General features: G+C 37.3%; 1 protein-coding gene across 2 annotated transcripts; it reads right to left on the bottom strand.

The window, feature by feature from the left end:
• Positions 1 to 415: 415 nt before the first annotated feature.
• LOC124879238 (transmembrane protein 268) lies at positions 416 to 14561 on the bottom strand. 2 transcript variants are annotated; one of them, XM_047383662.1, is made up of 9 exons: positions 13724 to 14561; positions 10103 to 10238; positions 6306 to 6400; positions 6115 to 6222; positions 5168 to 5320; positions 4980 to 5090; positions 3177 to 3266; positions 2723 to 2941; positions 416 to 1097 (listed from the first exon to the last, which is right to left on the bottom strand). In XM_047383662.1, exons 2-9 carry the CDS (start codon positions 10215 to 10217, stop codon positions 933 to 935), a joined length of 1056 nt encoding a protein of 351 aa, XP_047239618.1. In that variant the 5' UTR covers positions 10218 to 10238; positions 13724 to 14561; the 3' UTR covers positions 416 to 932. The 2 variants fall into 2 exon arrangements, with proteins under 2 accessions (XP_047239618.1, XP_047239620.1); XM_047383664.1 differs by lacking the exon at positions 13724 to 14561 and adding an exon at positions 13144 to 13300.
• Positions 14562 to 16056: the final 1495 nt, after the last annotated feature.

The following is a 16056-nucleotide window of genomic DNA, read 5'->3' as shown; positions in this document are numbered from 1 at the left end:
CACATATCAGCAGAAAAGAAAAGCTCCTTCAAACTGTTAAGCATGGTGGTGGGAGGGTAATGATTTGTTTTTTTTTTGTAGCCACAGAACCATAAAGTGAAACAGCATTTGACCCATTGCACAATTCTTCTGTTACTTTTTTTTGGATCATCAAACCAATCTTAAGAAAAATATCAAATCAAAAGATAACCTTAAGAAATCCAAATACTGTTTTCAAATGATGATTGGGACTATGCAATTGCCCCCATATTAAATCATGAATCAACTGTGATTAATCAAGTTTTTGGGAAAAATTGTTCAGTTTCACTCACACTCGCCACAACCAGGACTGAACTGACAACGTCAGACCTGTAGAATCAAGAAATCATGTAAACAGAACCTGTCTGACAACTTGAAGTATACATTTGAATCAATGTAATCATTCAGATTGTATCTTTTTAATGGATAGCCCTTTAAGGCATGTCTTAAAGAAATAGAAATCAGTTCTTTACAAGGAAAGGTCTCCTAGTTCACAGTGACACTACAGAAGATCTTTTTTGCAGTTTACTACACAGCAGATTAAATTAAACATCTCTACAGTATATTTATTATTTGTACTGATCATTTAAACAGCGGTAAATAGTAACTATGTTTGTGATTGTCATGTATAAACAGTTATAAATATTGTTTCCCAGCAGTTGGGCTGACAGCATTTGGCTGAATGCAAACAAATTAACAACCAGGTGGTGCAAACACAAAGCTGGCAGAAAATCAGCAGTCAGGCAAAAAACCCAAGCTGCCTCACAGGATGGAGAGAAAAAATAAAAAAAACAAAGAAGTATAGTGTCCAAACAAGTCCATCAGTGAATAAAAATAACCTAAATCCACATTGGTTCTAGGAGAATAGATTCCTTCAATACTTAGATCCAGGTTGCTGTTTGTAATTTTCTTTCTCATTGAAGGACTTTCTTTTTAATGTACTGGCAGAGGCAGAGGGGGGCCACGCAGTGATTTCTCAGGGGCCTCATGTGATGATGGGACGGCCCCGACAGCCTCCTAGACATCAGCAACTTCACGTAAGCTGCGCTGTAGGTCATCAGAAGTTGGTATGCTTTAGCCTGAAAGAAGAGAGCAAGGACATGCAGTGTTGGTCAGATGTTTACATACACTCATCATGGACATTAATGACATTTATTTGGTGCTTTTAATTATTCATGTGAACCGTTCTTTTTCCAGGTAATGATAAAATGACAACTTCAAAGAAAACAGTAATTGGATGTGCAACCTTTCATTTCTTGAAGATTTTCTCTCATCTACACAGGGTCGAAAATGTATACAATCACCTTTTCCAATGTTTGTGGAAAGCCCCAGGCTTTTGAAATCCCAGGAGGTGAGTATACAAATTAATTGTTTTTATACTATTAGTTTGTCAAAAAAGTAATTTAAAAATTTTTTTAAGCAAGAAAGTGGACCTCAAAACTTCATCTGTGCAGTCAGTTTGTCTACAAACAGCCTACTTTGAAATGTTCTCTCTGAGTTTTTGGAGCAGTGGAGCGCCACTTACTGACTGGTCTGGCTGGTAAGTTAAAGTAGGCTAAATGGGGGGCTGGACTGGGACTAACCGCTGCCTGATCTTGGCCCGGCACTCTGGGATTTCCCGCTACCTGTTATCTGTTTGTGGCGGCTGAAAGTGAATATAAAGCCTTTAGTAGGTATATGGTAAATAACCACAAGGACCAGAATATAAACTTTATATTTTTCACTGGAAATGTTTGACATTTTAAGGTAATGTAGGAAATAATTCTAAACTGTTCTGCCACAGTTCTGTAAGATAGATATTTTAAATAGAGTGCCCCTTCCTGATCAAGCAGAGCTCTTTCACTTTTCCTTGGCTTTCCATGTAAACCTAACTTAGTGAAGCGTAAACGCTTTATCATTGCTAATTTTTCATAGGTTTATGCCGACAGCTCTGCAGGAGGAGAGACTGCAAAAGCTCCCAGTGATCCTCTTCACCCTCTTGTCCTGCCATTGTTTACTCAACTGTCTATGCATCTTCTACCTTACATAAAGATTTGGTTATGATTAGACAGTCATGGTATCAGTTTCCTGTACTTCCAGACTGATTATCTGGATTTTTAAAATTCTAATAAATACAATTTTTACTAAAGATGTGCATGTGCCTACTTCAGGCATCTGGAAATTGTACTCACTCATGTGCCTGACTTATGGAGGTCAACAGTGCTTTTCTTGATATCTTGGCAGCTTTCTTTTGATTTCGCTCTCATGTAACACAAGGACACAGCAGGCTTGAGGGGTTGCCTCAATGTATATCCACTGCTGTGTCACCATGTACCATACCAGGAACTTACAAATCCATGATATCATCACTAGGGGTTTCCTGAATTGTTCAAAGTGATAATCGTTAGTGAATGTAAACGTCTGACTGACACTCTCCTGCTAGTTTTTGCAGTTAATTTGAAACTCGCATTATATGTGGCTGTTGGGAATTAAATCCTATAGAAAGGGTGTCAATGGTTTGTTTGGTTGTGGAAAAAGAGATTGTTGGTTTTTAGGCAGGTCCCCTCAGGTTTAGAATCACATACAATCCAATTCATTACGTTTATTTGTACCAAAAGGAGGCTGAGAAGCTGATCAAACCTAGACCATATTTCATATTTATCTTATAAGGATAGGATTAGTCTGATAAGAACGCCATACACAGACAAATCTTCATCCCTCTCACCTGAGCAGGTAGTAAAGCTTCAGGAACAAGGCTGTAGTTAGAGGTGACCTTTGAGTCCCCCTGCTGGCTGGACGGCGTACTGCATCCTGTGTCCTCATTTCTCAGCAGAGGCCTGTTTTCATCAATGTCTTGCTCGACATCTGAACCACTAGCCTCGGGGTCGATGGGAGGATGCTCCGTCACCAAGACGAGATGTGACATTCTGCTCTTCATGGTTTTCTGAGGAGAGAGACTCATTTGATCATTCTTACACAGGGCTGTAAACCACATGTACTGTAATAGCCTCTTTCAAAGCTCAAATGTCTGCTGTTTTAAACTCAACAGATAAACATGGCTTCCAGAGCATCTGGAGTTATGTTTCTAATTAATGGGAATGAGGGTAAACCGAGGGAACTTCAGAAAAATCAATTAAACAGCAGGAGAACAGACAGCCACAGATGTACTCGACTCTCACCTGGGTGTCATTTGTCACAGGGCTCCACTCCTCTAAAATATCAGTCAGTGTCCTCAAACAGGGGGACATGTCCCAGTACACAAAGCACAACTGTAGAGACATACAAGCAAGTAAAAACAAGAGGTTTGTAAATCTCCAATCTGACTCCAACTTGGTAAACAACACCAGATACAATAAGGTATTTCCGTATATCAGTGCCTTGCTGAAGGTTTTTTAACCTTCATCTTTTTCATATTTTCTCATGTTACAGCAACAAACTTCACTGGATATTTATTCAGAACACTTAATTGTGCATAGTTGTAATAGGAAGATTTTATTTTGCTTTTTCAAATAAATATCTGAACACTAAAGTCAATACTTTGTGGAACCATGTTTCACTACATTTAAGCCCGCAAGTATTTTGGAAAATGTCTCTACCAATACATTCTACCATGATCGAGAGATGGCCATTGTTACCATCTTTCTTTGCATAACAGTTCAAGCTCATTCAGTTAGGAGACAGCTTGTCTAAAAATATAAATTTTCAAGTTTTGCTACAGATTCTTGATTGGATTTAGGTTTAGACTTTGACTAGGTCATCATGACATATTAATATGCTTTGATCTCAAGAGTTTCCTTTTTTCTCTGACTGTTTAAGGTTATTTTCTCACTGTAAGGTGAACCTCTACCTCAGTCCAAAGTCTTTTCCAGCTTCCAACAGGTTTTCCTCCAGTATTGCCCTGTATTTAGCTCCATCGATCTGTCCATCAACTCTGACCAGCTTCCCCATCATTATAGTTTTCTTGAAGACAGCTTCTGCCACCTGAGCTGTGGATCTCTGCAGCTCCTCCAGGGTTAACAAGGGCCGCTTGCCTGCTTTTTAGATTAATGCTGTCCCTCTTCGATCCATTGATTTAGGTGGAGTCCCATTTCTTGGTTGGTTTAATTTTTCTGATGATGAACCGAACAATGTTCTCTTTGAGATATTCAAACCTTGGGGTATTGTTTTACAACTTAACCCTGCTTTAAACGTGACCAATACTTTATCTGTGACCTGTCTGCCATGTTCCTCTATCTCCATGATGCTGATTGTCCCCTCTGAGAGCATAAATTACACATAGCTGGACCCCTAATAATTAGGTGACTTATGTGAGTTCTGAAAGCGGTTGATTGCCCTAGAGTTTAGTGGGGTGTATTAGATTTAAAGGGCCTCAAAACAAATATACATTTTCTGATTAAATAAATTATGTTGGTCTGTCACAGAAAATCCCAATGGAATACATTAGAGTTTGTGGTTGTTTTGTGACAAACTATAAACAATTTTTAATACGTTTGCAAGCCCTGTGTGTGTGAGTGCATATGTTAGGTTACACATTAGGCATGGAGATTACGGATTGCTTTTCCAACTACCTGATGGGATAGTTTTGATTGCAGACAGAGCACTGGCATTATGCAACGCAGCAGTGTTATATTAAATTACTTCAGGTGCTGCCTGCCTAGTTTGGCTGCATTACTTAGCCTCTCTAATGCGAACACCTCATGAAATCAGCTCTACCTCTGCTGCTCCCACGCTCTTCCACACAGCACCCAGGAGCCAGATATACAGCCACCATAAGAATAAACCACACGATTACACAAAGTTTTCTTCATGCTCTGAACAGACGGCAAAAACTCACACTCTATCACAAGTAATTGGGAGGCTACATAGTTTTTGATGCATCCCAGAAAAGCTCTCCAAATTTGTCAGAGACCATCCTGGTATATTCTTTTAGTATACAGATAACGTTATATTTGCTGAGTGTTATCTTATATTAAGAAACAAACCTGCATGTGTCCAGTGCAGTTCTGCACCCAGTCTGCAACACCCACCAACAACTTGTGTTTCGTCATCTTCTCATTCACCTGGACCAACCGAACATCTATGTTCACGTTGATCTGACAGAAGGGAAGAAATTTCAGATTTTTACATGTCCGGTAAACGTGTTACAATTTAACAACCTAATTTTGCTTACGTCTTTGTTACTGAGATGAAGAAAGAAGATGATGGCAGTAGTGAGGAGGATAGAGATGAGGCTGACGGAGAGAATGAGGACCCAGTATTCAGTAACAGTGATGTAGAGGTGGAGGGTGGAGAAAACTGCACACCATAATACAACATACAGCACCTGGTGGAAGCAAAGATATTAAAATACAATTTTTTATCTCCACACAAATTCCAAATGATTGTTTATATTTTGTAATACATATTTAAACAGTTGTAAACATATATAACACAATTTTACAATAATCCTAATCATTGTTTGAAGAATCTATATTTCACAGGTTGGTATTAACATTGAAAAAATAATCTAAAAAAGATTTTGAAGAAAAAGACCATAAATTCTCACTTCAGAGAAGCTGGAACCATGTGTTAATATGTTGAAACATAATTTAAAGACAAAACCTTATATTTTCAAGTCATTTGTGTCAGTATTTGTATTGTGCCACATTGGACTGGTAGTAAACGCTTTAGAAAATCATTAATTAAAAGGTTATGATGGCTACTGGCAGAGACTAAATCTTGTCATTAATGGCTGCTGCAGTCATTAAGGACAATTTAATGACAATTTTAAGTTTGGATTACTTGAGAAAATATAGTGTAAGATTGCATTATTGTAATGAAATGTGAATTTATTATTTATTTTAAACCTTTCTGCAGAATTGATGAGTTTATTTATATTTTGTTTTTTTTATTTATTTTTAAGCGCAATCTACAAGGCAAACTGACAATGTAGTACATGGGAGGTTTAGCAGTTACATAAATAGTTTTTGTCACCTGATGTAAGCAGGAAGCGCATGCTTTCCTGTCTATCCATATTTTGACTCTTTAGAAAAGTATGTTAATATCTGAGGAAGACTTAACTGTGAAGAAGTGTAACTGAAGAAGTAAAAGCAAGAAGGTTTGCTAAACATTGAGTACCGGTGCCAATATAAAGTGGAAAAGGCCTGAGTTCAAAACCATGTATCTTCTGACTGAGGGGACATCCAGGGCTATTTTCAGTGGAACCTCCATGTCCCCGGCTGGAACCTGAAAAAACACACAGAGCAAACTAATCGGCATCCTGTAATTAGAGTGAAATGTGCCTTAAATGAAACTGGGCTTCAACTAACCCTAAAACCATTCCTCTCCAGTTTGGCACGACAGAGAGACAGATCAAATCTAGGTCTGAACGTTGAACTGGTTGGGATTGCAGCAACACACTGGCCTGACAAAGACAACAAGGATCATGATTATTTAAATGCTGAAAATTAAAAGTGTCAAGAAGTTTATAAATTCCACTATGTGGAAATCTTGGAGGCATGTCTGTTTCGAAAGAAAGAGATCTTAGCACATAGAAACTGGGTAAATTTCCCAATGCCAGATGAATCAGTAACAATTGAGAAATTTAGTCTCCAGTTAAAGTGGATTTCTCAAATCTGGCCAAAAAGCACAGCTTTTTGATACGAATATTGACGATTTCCTGTTCAATGTATTTAATTGGGATCTTCTTTGTTAAAACAACACAAAAAGCCCATACTTGTAAAAGTGTAGAAAAACAAGCAGTTATGAAAAGGGTTTCAAGCTATTTGACAGCATTGGATGGAAATTCAAAAGTTCATGAAAAGTCCAAAGTTTGTCCTTAAATTGGTTAAAATATTCTAAGATGACAGACCTTCCACCTGGTAATTTCCCCTCGGGGATCAATAAAGTATCTTTGAATTGAATTAATTGAATTAAAAGCTTCAGTATTACCACGCCTGTGGACAAAAGGTCTGACAGAAAAAGTGCTCCATTCATTTTTTCCAAAAGGTGTTATTTATCCAAAATTCAAATATTTGTAAAAAGTGTGCCCTAAAAATATCAAAATATTCACATATGACCATGTGTGCACCCTTTACATGCTCAATGGTTTTCATGCTACTCGAACTAACAATTTAAGGACAAAAAACAACCTTAAACCTTATCTGCACCCAGTCCCAAAATTTATTGTAATTTTATATGGACAAAAAAAGCAGTTTCAAGCCCAATTCAAGGCAGTTTCTGGACATCAGGTGTGGAAGTAGTGTACCCTCTTTCATTCAGATTCTATAAGCATCGTTGGGGATACACAGATTTTGCTTCAAAACACAGTGACAGACTTCAAGATAGAGAAAAACTGTGAGTAATGAAATGTTCAGAATCATCCAAGGAAGATAGCTTGAAAATCTGAGCTCATTCAAACTGGTTATTTTTGTCTATTTTCTTTTAGTTTGAAGGTGAGAAAAGTTTGCTCATGACCGTTATAGTTGTAATTGTAGTAGAAAGGGGTTTGTAAAAAAGTATTAACTCAAGGGGCGATTTGAAGGGTGACTGAGCTCTGCAGACAGTTTATTGCGGAGCCAATCAGAGAGCTGTCCTCAAATGGCTAAGAGGATGTTCAAAGGAGAGCAGCTGAAGAGGACCCTAATTAACAAATAATGGACTTTAAATAATCTCAGCTACAAATACAGGTAAGCAGTTTTATTGAATTTTCACTTTGGACTGTTACATGGTTAGCTTCTTGTTCTTTCAGTCTGTTAGAAATGTGACCCTTAATTATCTAGTGGGGATTCTTACATGCAGTACAGACCAAACGTTTGGACACACCTTCTCATTCAAAGAGTTGTCTTTATTTTCATGACTATGAATATTGTAGCTTCACGCTGAAGGCATCAAAACTATGAATTAACACATGTGGAATTATATACTGAACAAAAAAGTGTGAAACAACTGAAAATATGTCTTATATTCTAGGTTCTTCAAAGTAACCACCTTTTGCTTTGATTACTGCTACGCACACTCTTGATATTCTGTTGATGAGCTTCAAGAGGTAGTCACCTGAAATGGTTTTCCAACAGTCTTGAAGGAGTTCCCAGAGATGCTTAGCACTTGTTGGCCCTTTTGCCTTCACTCTGTGGTCCAGCTCACCCAAAACCATCTCGATTGGGTTCAGGTCCGGTGACTGTGGAGGCCAGGTCATCTGGTGCAGCAACCCATCACTCTCCTTCTTGGTCAAATAGCCCTTACACAGCCTGGAGGTGTGTTTGGGGTCATTGTCCTGTTGAAAAATAAATGATGGTCCAACTAAACGCAAACCAGATGGAATAACATGCCGCTGCAAGATGCTGTGGTAGCCATGCTGGTTCAGTATGCCTTCAATTTTGAATAAATCCCCAACAGTGTCACCAGCAAAGCAACCCCACACCATCACACCTCCTCCTCCATGCTTCACGGTGGGAACCAGGCATGTAGAGTCCATCCGTTCACCTCTTCTGCGCCGCACAAAGACACGGTGGTTGGAACCAAAGATCTCAAACTTGGACTCATCAGACCAAAGCACAGATTTCCACTGGTCTAATGTCCATTCCTTGTGTTCTTTAGCCCAAATAAGTCTCTTCTGCTTGTTGCCTGTCCTCAGCAGTGGTTTCCTAGCAGCTATTTTACCATGAAGGCCTGATTCACACAGTCTCCTCTTAACAGTTGTTCTAGAGATGTGTCTGCTGCTAGAACTCTGTGTGGCATTGACCTGTTCTCTAATCTGAGCTGCTGTTAACCTGTGATTTCTGAGGCTGGTGACTCGGATGAACTTATCGTCCGCAGCAGAGGTGACTCTTGGTCTTCCTTTCCTGGGGCGGTCCTCATGTGAGCCAGTTTCTTTGTAGCACTTGATGGTTTTTGCGACTGTACTTGGGGACACTTTCAAAGTTTTCCCAATTGTTCGGACTGACTGACCTTCATTTCTTAAAGTAATGATGGCCACTCGTTTTTCTTTACTTAGCTGCTTTTTTCTTGCCATAATACAAATTCTAACAGTCTATTCAGTAGGACTATCAGCTGTGTAATCAAAGCAAAAGGTGGCTACTTTGAAGAACCTAGAATATAAAACATATTTCAGTTGTTTTGCACTTTATTGTTCAGTATATAATTCCACATGTGTTAATTCATAGTTTTGATGCCTTCAGTGTGAAGCTACAATATTCATAGTCATGAAAATAAAGACAAGTCTTTGAATGAGAAGGTGTGTCCAAACTTTTGGTTTGTACTGTCCTTACTTTCTTTGTATAATATAAGCATAGCTCAACAATTTTGCTAAATGGTCATGTCATAGCTTGCAGTGTTGCAGGTGTAATTTGGACTTGATGATACACTTTATATTTTGTTATTTCTCCTTTTCAAAGACTTAAATATTCAGTTTGCCTTCAGTTTGAATTTTTATCATATTGTTAAACTGTGAGGCTTATAACAGCTTTGGAAAGATTTGTAGGGTTTTCTTTTTTATTGCTTTGTTTCAGAAGCACACTTATATAAGCAAATGTTAACCCTTGTTCATTGATACCCTTAATAAAAGACAACATAAGGAGAGCTGAAGGAGCTTAATGTTTTTTGTGCATTGTAATGCCCCCTGGTGGTCTCAACTCTTCTCGGAAACCAGTGAAATAAAGATTTTTACACCCCATTGCCTCAACAAACTCAGATAAATTAAGGACCAAAAAAAGGAAACAGGTTGCTCCTAACTAAACTCACACATGTTGAAACTACATAAATGTTTAAAAATGTTATTTTAATTTTTCTAATTAATTTTGTAAATGTTAGACATACTTATGACCACTGGCTAGCAATCTGTTAATGAACCTTAACTCAAGATGTTTATGTTATATAAGAATATCTGTATTTAATTCGGTCAAAAATGTTTTTGAGAGTCTAATGAGTTGGAAATAATATTTAAGATCAGAGTTAAATCAGAGTCTGAAATAAATAATGAAGTGAAATGACCTCACTTGTTGGATATTTGATGGACAAACATTATTTTATCAGGAAAAAATAAAACTCAATTTCTCTTAATTAATTCCTGTGGATGTCACCTTGAAATTTAATGCAAAAATACAAAATATAGGCAACATTTAGATACCATTTGTCCATGTGGATCTGTTGTTGTTGGTCTGTTGGTCAGTTTTAGTTTGTCTGATTTCAATGTCAACCTCAGTCTCCCCCGTCACCTGGCAATCCCCATTGTTGTCCTCCATCAGGTCAGAGGTCACTAGATCCTGAACAGGAAATAACACAGTTTAGTGTTTGGAAAATAAAGAACTCTATCATCTATCTACTAATTAGTATTCAGAAACAACACTTTGAAATAAAAAAAATATGGCAACATGTCAAAACTGATAGAAATGTATTTTAGCTTTTCATAAACTGAAAGTTTCCGACAAAATATCGACTGAGTGCTTCTGCAATTACCAAAAGCCAATGTCAGAAAATATGTTAACATTGTGCAGTTAAAACACCAAAGGTTACATTAAACTAGCAAACAGAGATGAAATAAAAAAATATAAAACTAATCAGCAGTTGCAATAGTATACATTAGCTGTAATAAATAGTTAAAGTCAAAATAGCTGAAATACAGACATGTCAAAAAAAGAAAGGATACCTAACAATTCTAGAGTTTCAGCATGTAAATGATCTTTCCATGTGCATAAATGCACAGATCTGACTATGTTTTAATAGTTACTTTCAACCATGTTCAGAACTAAAGAAGCCTGTTGAATGAGAGGTGAAACATCTTTAAGAAACAAGAGAAGAAGTTCAGTTGTCTTCTACTTAAGGTTATCATTAATTAAACAAAGATGAAGCCAAATGGACTGTGTGTTAAACACAAAATCAAACAGCAAATTACTAAAAATGAAAAAGAAAGAAATAGGTGAAATAGTTTAGAAAATCCTAAAATAGAGAATAAAAAATTTAAATTGCTAAAAGTAAATAAGAGTCATTTATTTTTGCAAAAAGTAATGGATTAACTCACGCTAAAGCTAATAGCTTAACTGTTGAGAAAACAGTGAGCAAAGAAAACAGCTGGCTAAAAAATGTAAGAATTTAATTGTCAAAATTGGTGCTAAGTTTAAGTTATGGAAAATTGAAATTGTTACATACATTTAAAAATAACTAATGGGTTAACATAAGTTGTATTTATCAACGGTTCTTGCAGGAATGGTCCTCTTGGCGAGCCCCTCCGTCTGCCGTCCCCCACACCCACTCCCCTAGTATTTTTTATCCCTCTGTGGCTGCTTTCATGATGCACCTACAGAAATGGCCCCAGCTTGTGAAGATCTAATTTTTTTAAAATTTCCTGGTAGAGGGTAGCTAAAGGTAGCACCCAGCCACTCTGGATAAAGAAAATGAATATGTCACAGAAAAACCCCACACCCCGATCTCCCTGTTTTCAGCTGCCTGTGTGGCTCATGTCAAAACCACCAATGGGACTGACTATATATGTTTTTGTGTGTCAGGAACTGCAGATAGAAATGAACTCTGAGAGCTAAATCTGGTATACAGCATGTTTTCCTTTCAGATTATTCGTTTTATACATGTCTGCTGTTCAGTAAACTAAATAAACAAACTTGCAGAAGCATTTAGCTACATAGTCAGCTGACAACAGCCAATGAAATCACTGAAGCTAACAGCTTCACTGTTTTTAATGGGAGGAAAAAGGAACCAATGAAGAGTTAAAATATTTGGTTAATTTAGGTTTATTTTATAATTTATTCTGGTTGCTGACTTTACACTTTGAAGACATGAAATGGTTGACATTTTTAAAAGTTATGGCTGGTTCACATTTAGCTTTACCTAACAAAACGTTAGCCATTCTTAGAGTTACCTTGCTGATTAGTACTGTGAAAAATATTTTTGACATGTTTGTCATAGTTTAGGCTGAAAACATATATTTAGCTTTTTAGATGTCTTCTTCATTACCCTCCTCATTGGTTTTATGTTACCACCATTTTACTACCACTGACAAACACTTCTCCAAACTGTAATAACTGAAAGTTTTAGAAGTCGTTGCTAAATTTTAAACTTAAACTATACTCAAATATTGTCTGAAATGTTGGAAGAAGGTCTGCACTTTCAAATTTATAACGGAAACTTTTACGACTTCTAGAATTTCATGATGGAGATGAACTGTATTTTTCATAATCTTATCACCGTGAACTTATAGTTTGTGTTATGTCTTTGTATTTTTATGCTAATCGACTCTGTGTGAGGTTTACTCCTCTGTGTTTCTCCTCCCAAGGTCAGACTCGGGGGGAGTTTGCAGCTGTGCATGAAGAAATAAACAGTACTCTAATTTCTCATCAATATTTCTGTTACCCTCCTTGAGGAAGAAAGAACTCTCCTTGCTCTCTGAAGGCAGAGCTGGTCTGACATACTGGCGACTTCTTTTGCTCTCATCTTGTGCAAGATTACCATAACAATGGTTTGGATAATATCATTTTTCCACCACAGATTTTAGTTTCTGTGAAAAAACGTCTTTTTAATCAACTTTTTAATCAAAATGTTGGACGTTTATCACAGGTTATAAAGTGAATGACCATACATGCTCTTAGAAATGCTACAAACTGAGAATTACTGGATGAAGAATGCAATTATGACTAACTCGACATAATTAACAGTATTAAATATTATTAGATTATAATCAGTCTATAAGAACCTACTTTGGACATCACAGCTGTTGCCATTAGCTCTTTTGGCAGGGCTGAAGTGTCTATATATGAAGCGGAAAGGTTTGAACATGTTACAGTTCGAAAAGCAGAACTTTTATGCCACAAAGGCTCTACTCTCCAAAAAAAAAAACCTCAGACAGGCCACAGTTTTTATCTGTCACAAACACATTCACTGTTCACTGAACACGCAAAATGCCTGAGAAATAGCAGGAAACCAAATTACTTCTGCTTCTAGAGCCTCTAACTCAGGAATGTTGTTACAGTAACTCTATGCTCTCATTCTCAGATCTAGTTTTCAGACATCTCCTCTTTATTCCTTTTTGAAATGAGTTTAATTGTAATGGTGCTAATCTTATAACAGTGTGCAGATTGACCTGCGCCTCCATTTGAAGCACTCTTACCTCCTGAACACACAAAGTGGTTAAAGGAGTAAAAATAAAACCCTACTACTTACAGACGCAACCTTTTCCCCGCTGTGCTCTTTCCATCACAGTCCTGCCTTTGCTGCCTCACATTTTTTACAGAGCAGTGTAAAAATGCAACCCTGCCCTCTCGAGTTTATGTTCTTTCATTTTCACTTCCTTGCTTGTCAATAAAGACCTGCTCGCACAAAGCTCTCATCACTTGATTGCGTACTTTGCAAGCGTGCAAGAAGAAGCTTGTATCTTATCTGAAGCAGCATACTGCTACTGCACGGACCTGATCACCAGAAAAAAATGATCTGAATACAGCATCTCTTGGTGTGTGGCGTTGCTGAAAACATGATACCGAAACATTTCCTGTTATACACTCAGCAGAAGCTTATTGAATAAGCATGTGTTACATTCACACATCAGCAAATGATCACATGTCAGATCTTTTATAGCAAAACGTTTCTTTTGTGTGTGTCTTTAATCAAGATGAAGTCATGTAAGAATTTTATGTTGTACAAACTTTTCTTATGAAAACTTGGGTTTACGTGAGGTACCCAAATGAGTCCAAAACCAACATTATTGATCCAAAGAAGCAGTTTTACAGAATTAAACGTGGCCCACCTGTAGTCGAGATGAAAGTCCATCTTGTGAATGCAGCAGTGATAACTGAATCCCCTAGTCAATAATGCTGCAGTTGTTTCCTGAGAAGAGAAGAGCCTTTAAATCGATTCCTTGAAAGCAGCTTGGTGCCAGTTTACCAGTTTGCTCTTTTCATGTCTGAATGTGTTCGGCCTGTTCCTCTCCTTCTCTCTCTCCAGCTTTGTGACTCAGATCAGCTGCGCCTCATGACTGCAGGAATGTGGTTTGTGACTCTCATCTCTGCACAGGAAGAGCAAGCAAGAAGGGAAGCGAGCAGAATTGCCTTACTGAACCTATACGGTCTAACTGACGCGATCTGATCCGCTTTGAAGCAGATGTCTGAATCCAAAATGATTGTTTAATGATCCAGGAAATGCTTTTATTTCATTAGAATTTATGATGACAAGCAGCTTTGGTTCTGCTGGCATCATGTTGCAGTTTTATTGGAGCTGTTATACATTAACTCATGAAGTCCAAAGAGTCATTGGGGGACCATGCCAAGAAGGCAAACATTTTTATGCTTTTTTTTACTGGAGACAAGTCCCATAAATACATAGAAGCCTGTCAGTGAATTAGACACTTTTTAGAAAGCCTTCTTTTGCGGTTGTTCAACAACTTTTTATCAAAATATTTTACATAATATTATAAAACTTAAATATCTCCATGAATTGTTTATATGTTAGATCTGGCCATATTTAGGTTTATTTGAAACATGTACACTTATACTTAGACATACCCTCATACATGCATGTGATTATACACCCTTATAATAAATATTCTGTCATGGAGTGACATTTTGGACTTTGTGGGTTCTTGTGATGGTTTATTTTGTAATTTAGATTCTCCTTATGGCTCTTTGTTTATTTCTTAGGTTGTTGTTTCTGTGTTCTCCTCTAGTTTCTTTGTTTACTTTAGTTCATAGTTATTCTAGTTCTTTATTTCCTCCTCTGATTTATTCTCTTGCTTAGTTTGTGTTTTCTGTTGTTTGTTTAGTCCTTTCACCCATCTTCAGCCTTTGTATTTGTTTTCACCTGTTCCCTGTTTCTTTGATTACCTGCCTTTTGTTCCCTTCTATGTGCTCTGTGTATATTAGTTGTTCTGTTTGTTTAGTTCCTGGCTGGTTCCTTCTGTTACTACCCCGTTCCCTACCACGTCTATGCTTTGTTTATGCTTCGCTTTGATTTTATGCTATGTTTTGCCATTAGTACCTGCAGAGTTTTGTAAGTTTTGTATTTTGGACTCTGATTCATATCTACAGTATTTTTGTTACGTTTTTGCCTTTGAGGAATAAACTATGATGCGGCTACCGAGCTCTGGTCTGCACTTTGGTCCGACCCAAGATCTTCCCCCGACATATTCAGTAAATCAGAATATTATTGTCACTGAATTCAATAAGTAAAACATTATATAGATTAATTACTCACAGGCTGATGTTTTTCGTTCCATAGTTGTGTTGCGTGCAATTCCTCATATTTGATACAGTGGCCAGGGTTTAATACCCTGTTGCATCAGGAAGGGCATCTGATGTAAAAACTCTGCTAAGTCTGTGTGGAAGTTGTACTGACCTGCTTTGGCAACCCCTGAATAAATGAGCAGCTGAAAAGATGTCTCCTCCAGACACAGACTGATGTTTTAAAAGCCTTTATTTCTGTCAATTATGATGCTTTTAGGCTTATGACAACATGACATTTATGTTACATTAGAAACCTGTCCAGTATCCTGTCTCTTGCCCAATGGCCACTGGAGATTGAGACCAGACCCTCAGGTTAGGTTGGAGAATCAGGAAAGTGTTAGTTGTGCCCTCCACAAATCTAACCTTTACGCAAGACTCTTAAGAAACACGCCATTATTGAAAAAGAAGTCATGTTTGAAGTTTTCCACCCTCCATCTAAGAGACACCGTTAACACGTGGAAGTAGCTGTTCTGCTTAGATCAGACTAAAAATATAACTTTTTGCCCAAAAGCAAAACACAACATGTGATAGAAAACTAATAATGCACACAAAGAGGAACACCCACATAGAAAGTGATTATGTTTCTGGATTTCATGGATTTCATGTTTCATGTCTCTGTGATTATGTTTATGCTGTTGTTCTGTATATACATGTAAGAACGATAATTAACAATAAATAAACTTTTTTTTTTGTTTTTACCGTGTCCTGTCCGGCAGAGTAGCGCTCAGAACTGGAGCATCACAGCTAATGCTTTAAAGCTCTGCTTGATATGTATAAAATAAACTTTATTATAAACTTCTTTGGGAATATTTCAATTGTTACGGACACGGAGACTGAAATGAAAAGGAAAAAAGAAGCTAAA

The sequence above is a fragment of the Girardinichthys multiradiatus genome, chromosome 13, assembly GCF_021462225.1.
Source record: "Girardinichthys multiradiatus isolate DD_20200921_A chromosome 13, DD_fGirMul_XY1, whole genome shotgun sequence".
In the NCBI taxonomy this organism is placed as follows: Eukaryota; Metazoa; Chordata; class Actinopteri; order Cyprinodontiformes; family Goodeidae; genus Girardinichthys; species Girardinichthys multiradiatus.
Note: the sequence above shows the minus strand (reverse complement) of the source record. Positions and strands in the feature narration are given on the sequence as shown.

Coding starts and splice junctions, on each gene's coding strand:
- LOC124879238 (XM_047383662.1), bottom strand. CDS start 10,217: ATGGAGGACAACAATGGGGATTGCCAGGTGACGGGGGAGACTGAGGTT. Junction 5,091..5,167: donor TTCATCTCAGTAACAAAGAC/GTAAGCAAAATT, acceptor CCCTTCTGTCAG/ATCAACGTGAACATAGATGT. Junction 3,267..4,979: donor ACTGCACTGGACACATGCAG/GTTTGTTTCTTA, acceptor ATGTCTCTACAG/TTGTGCTTTGTGTACTGGGA.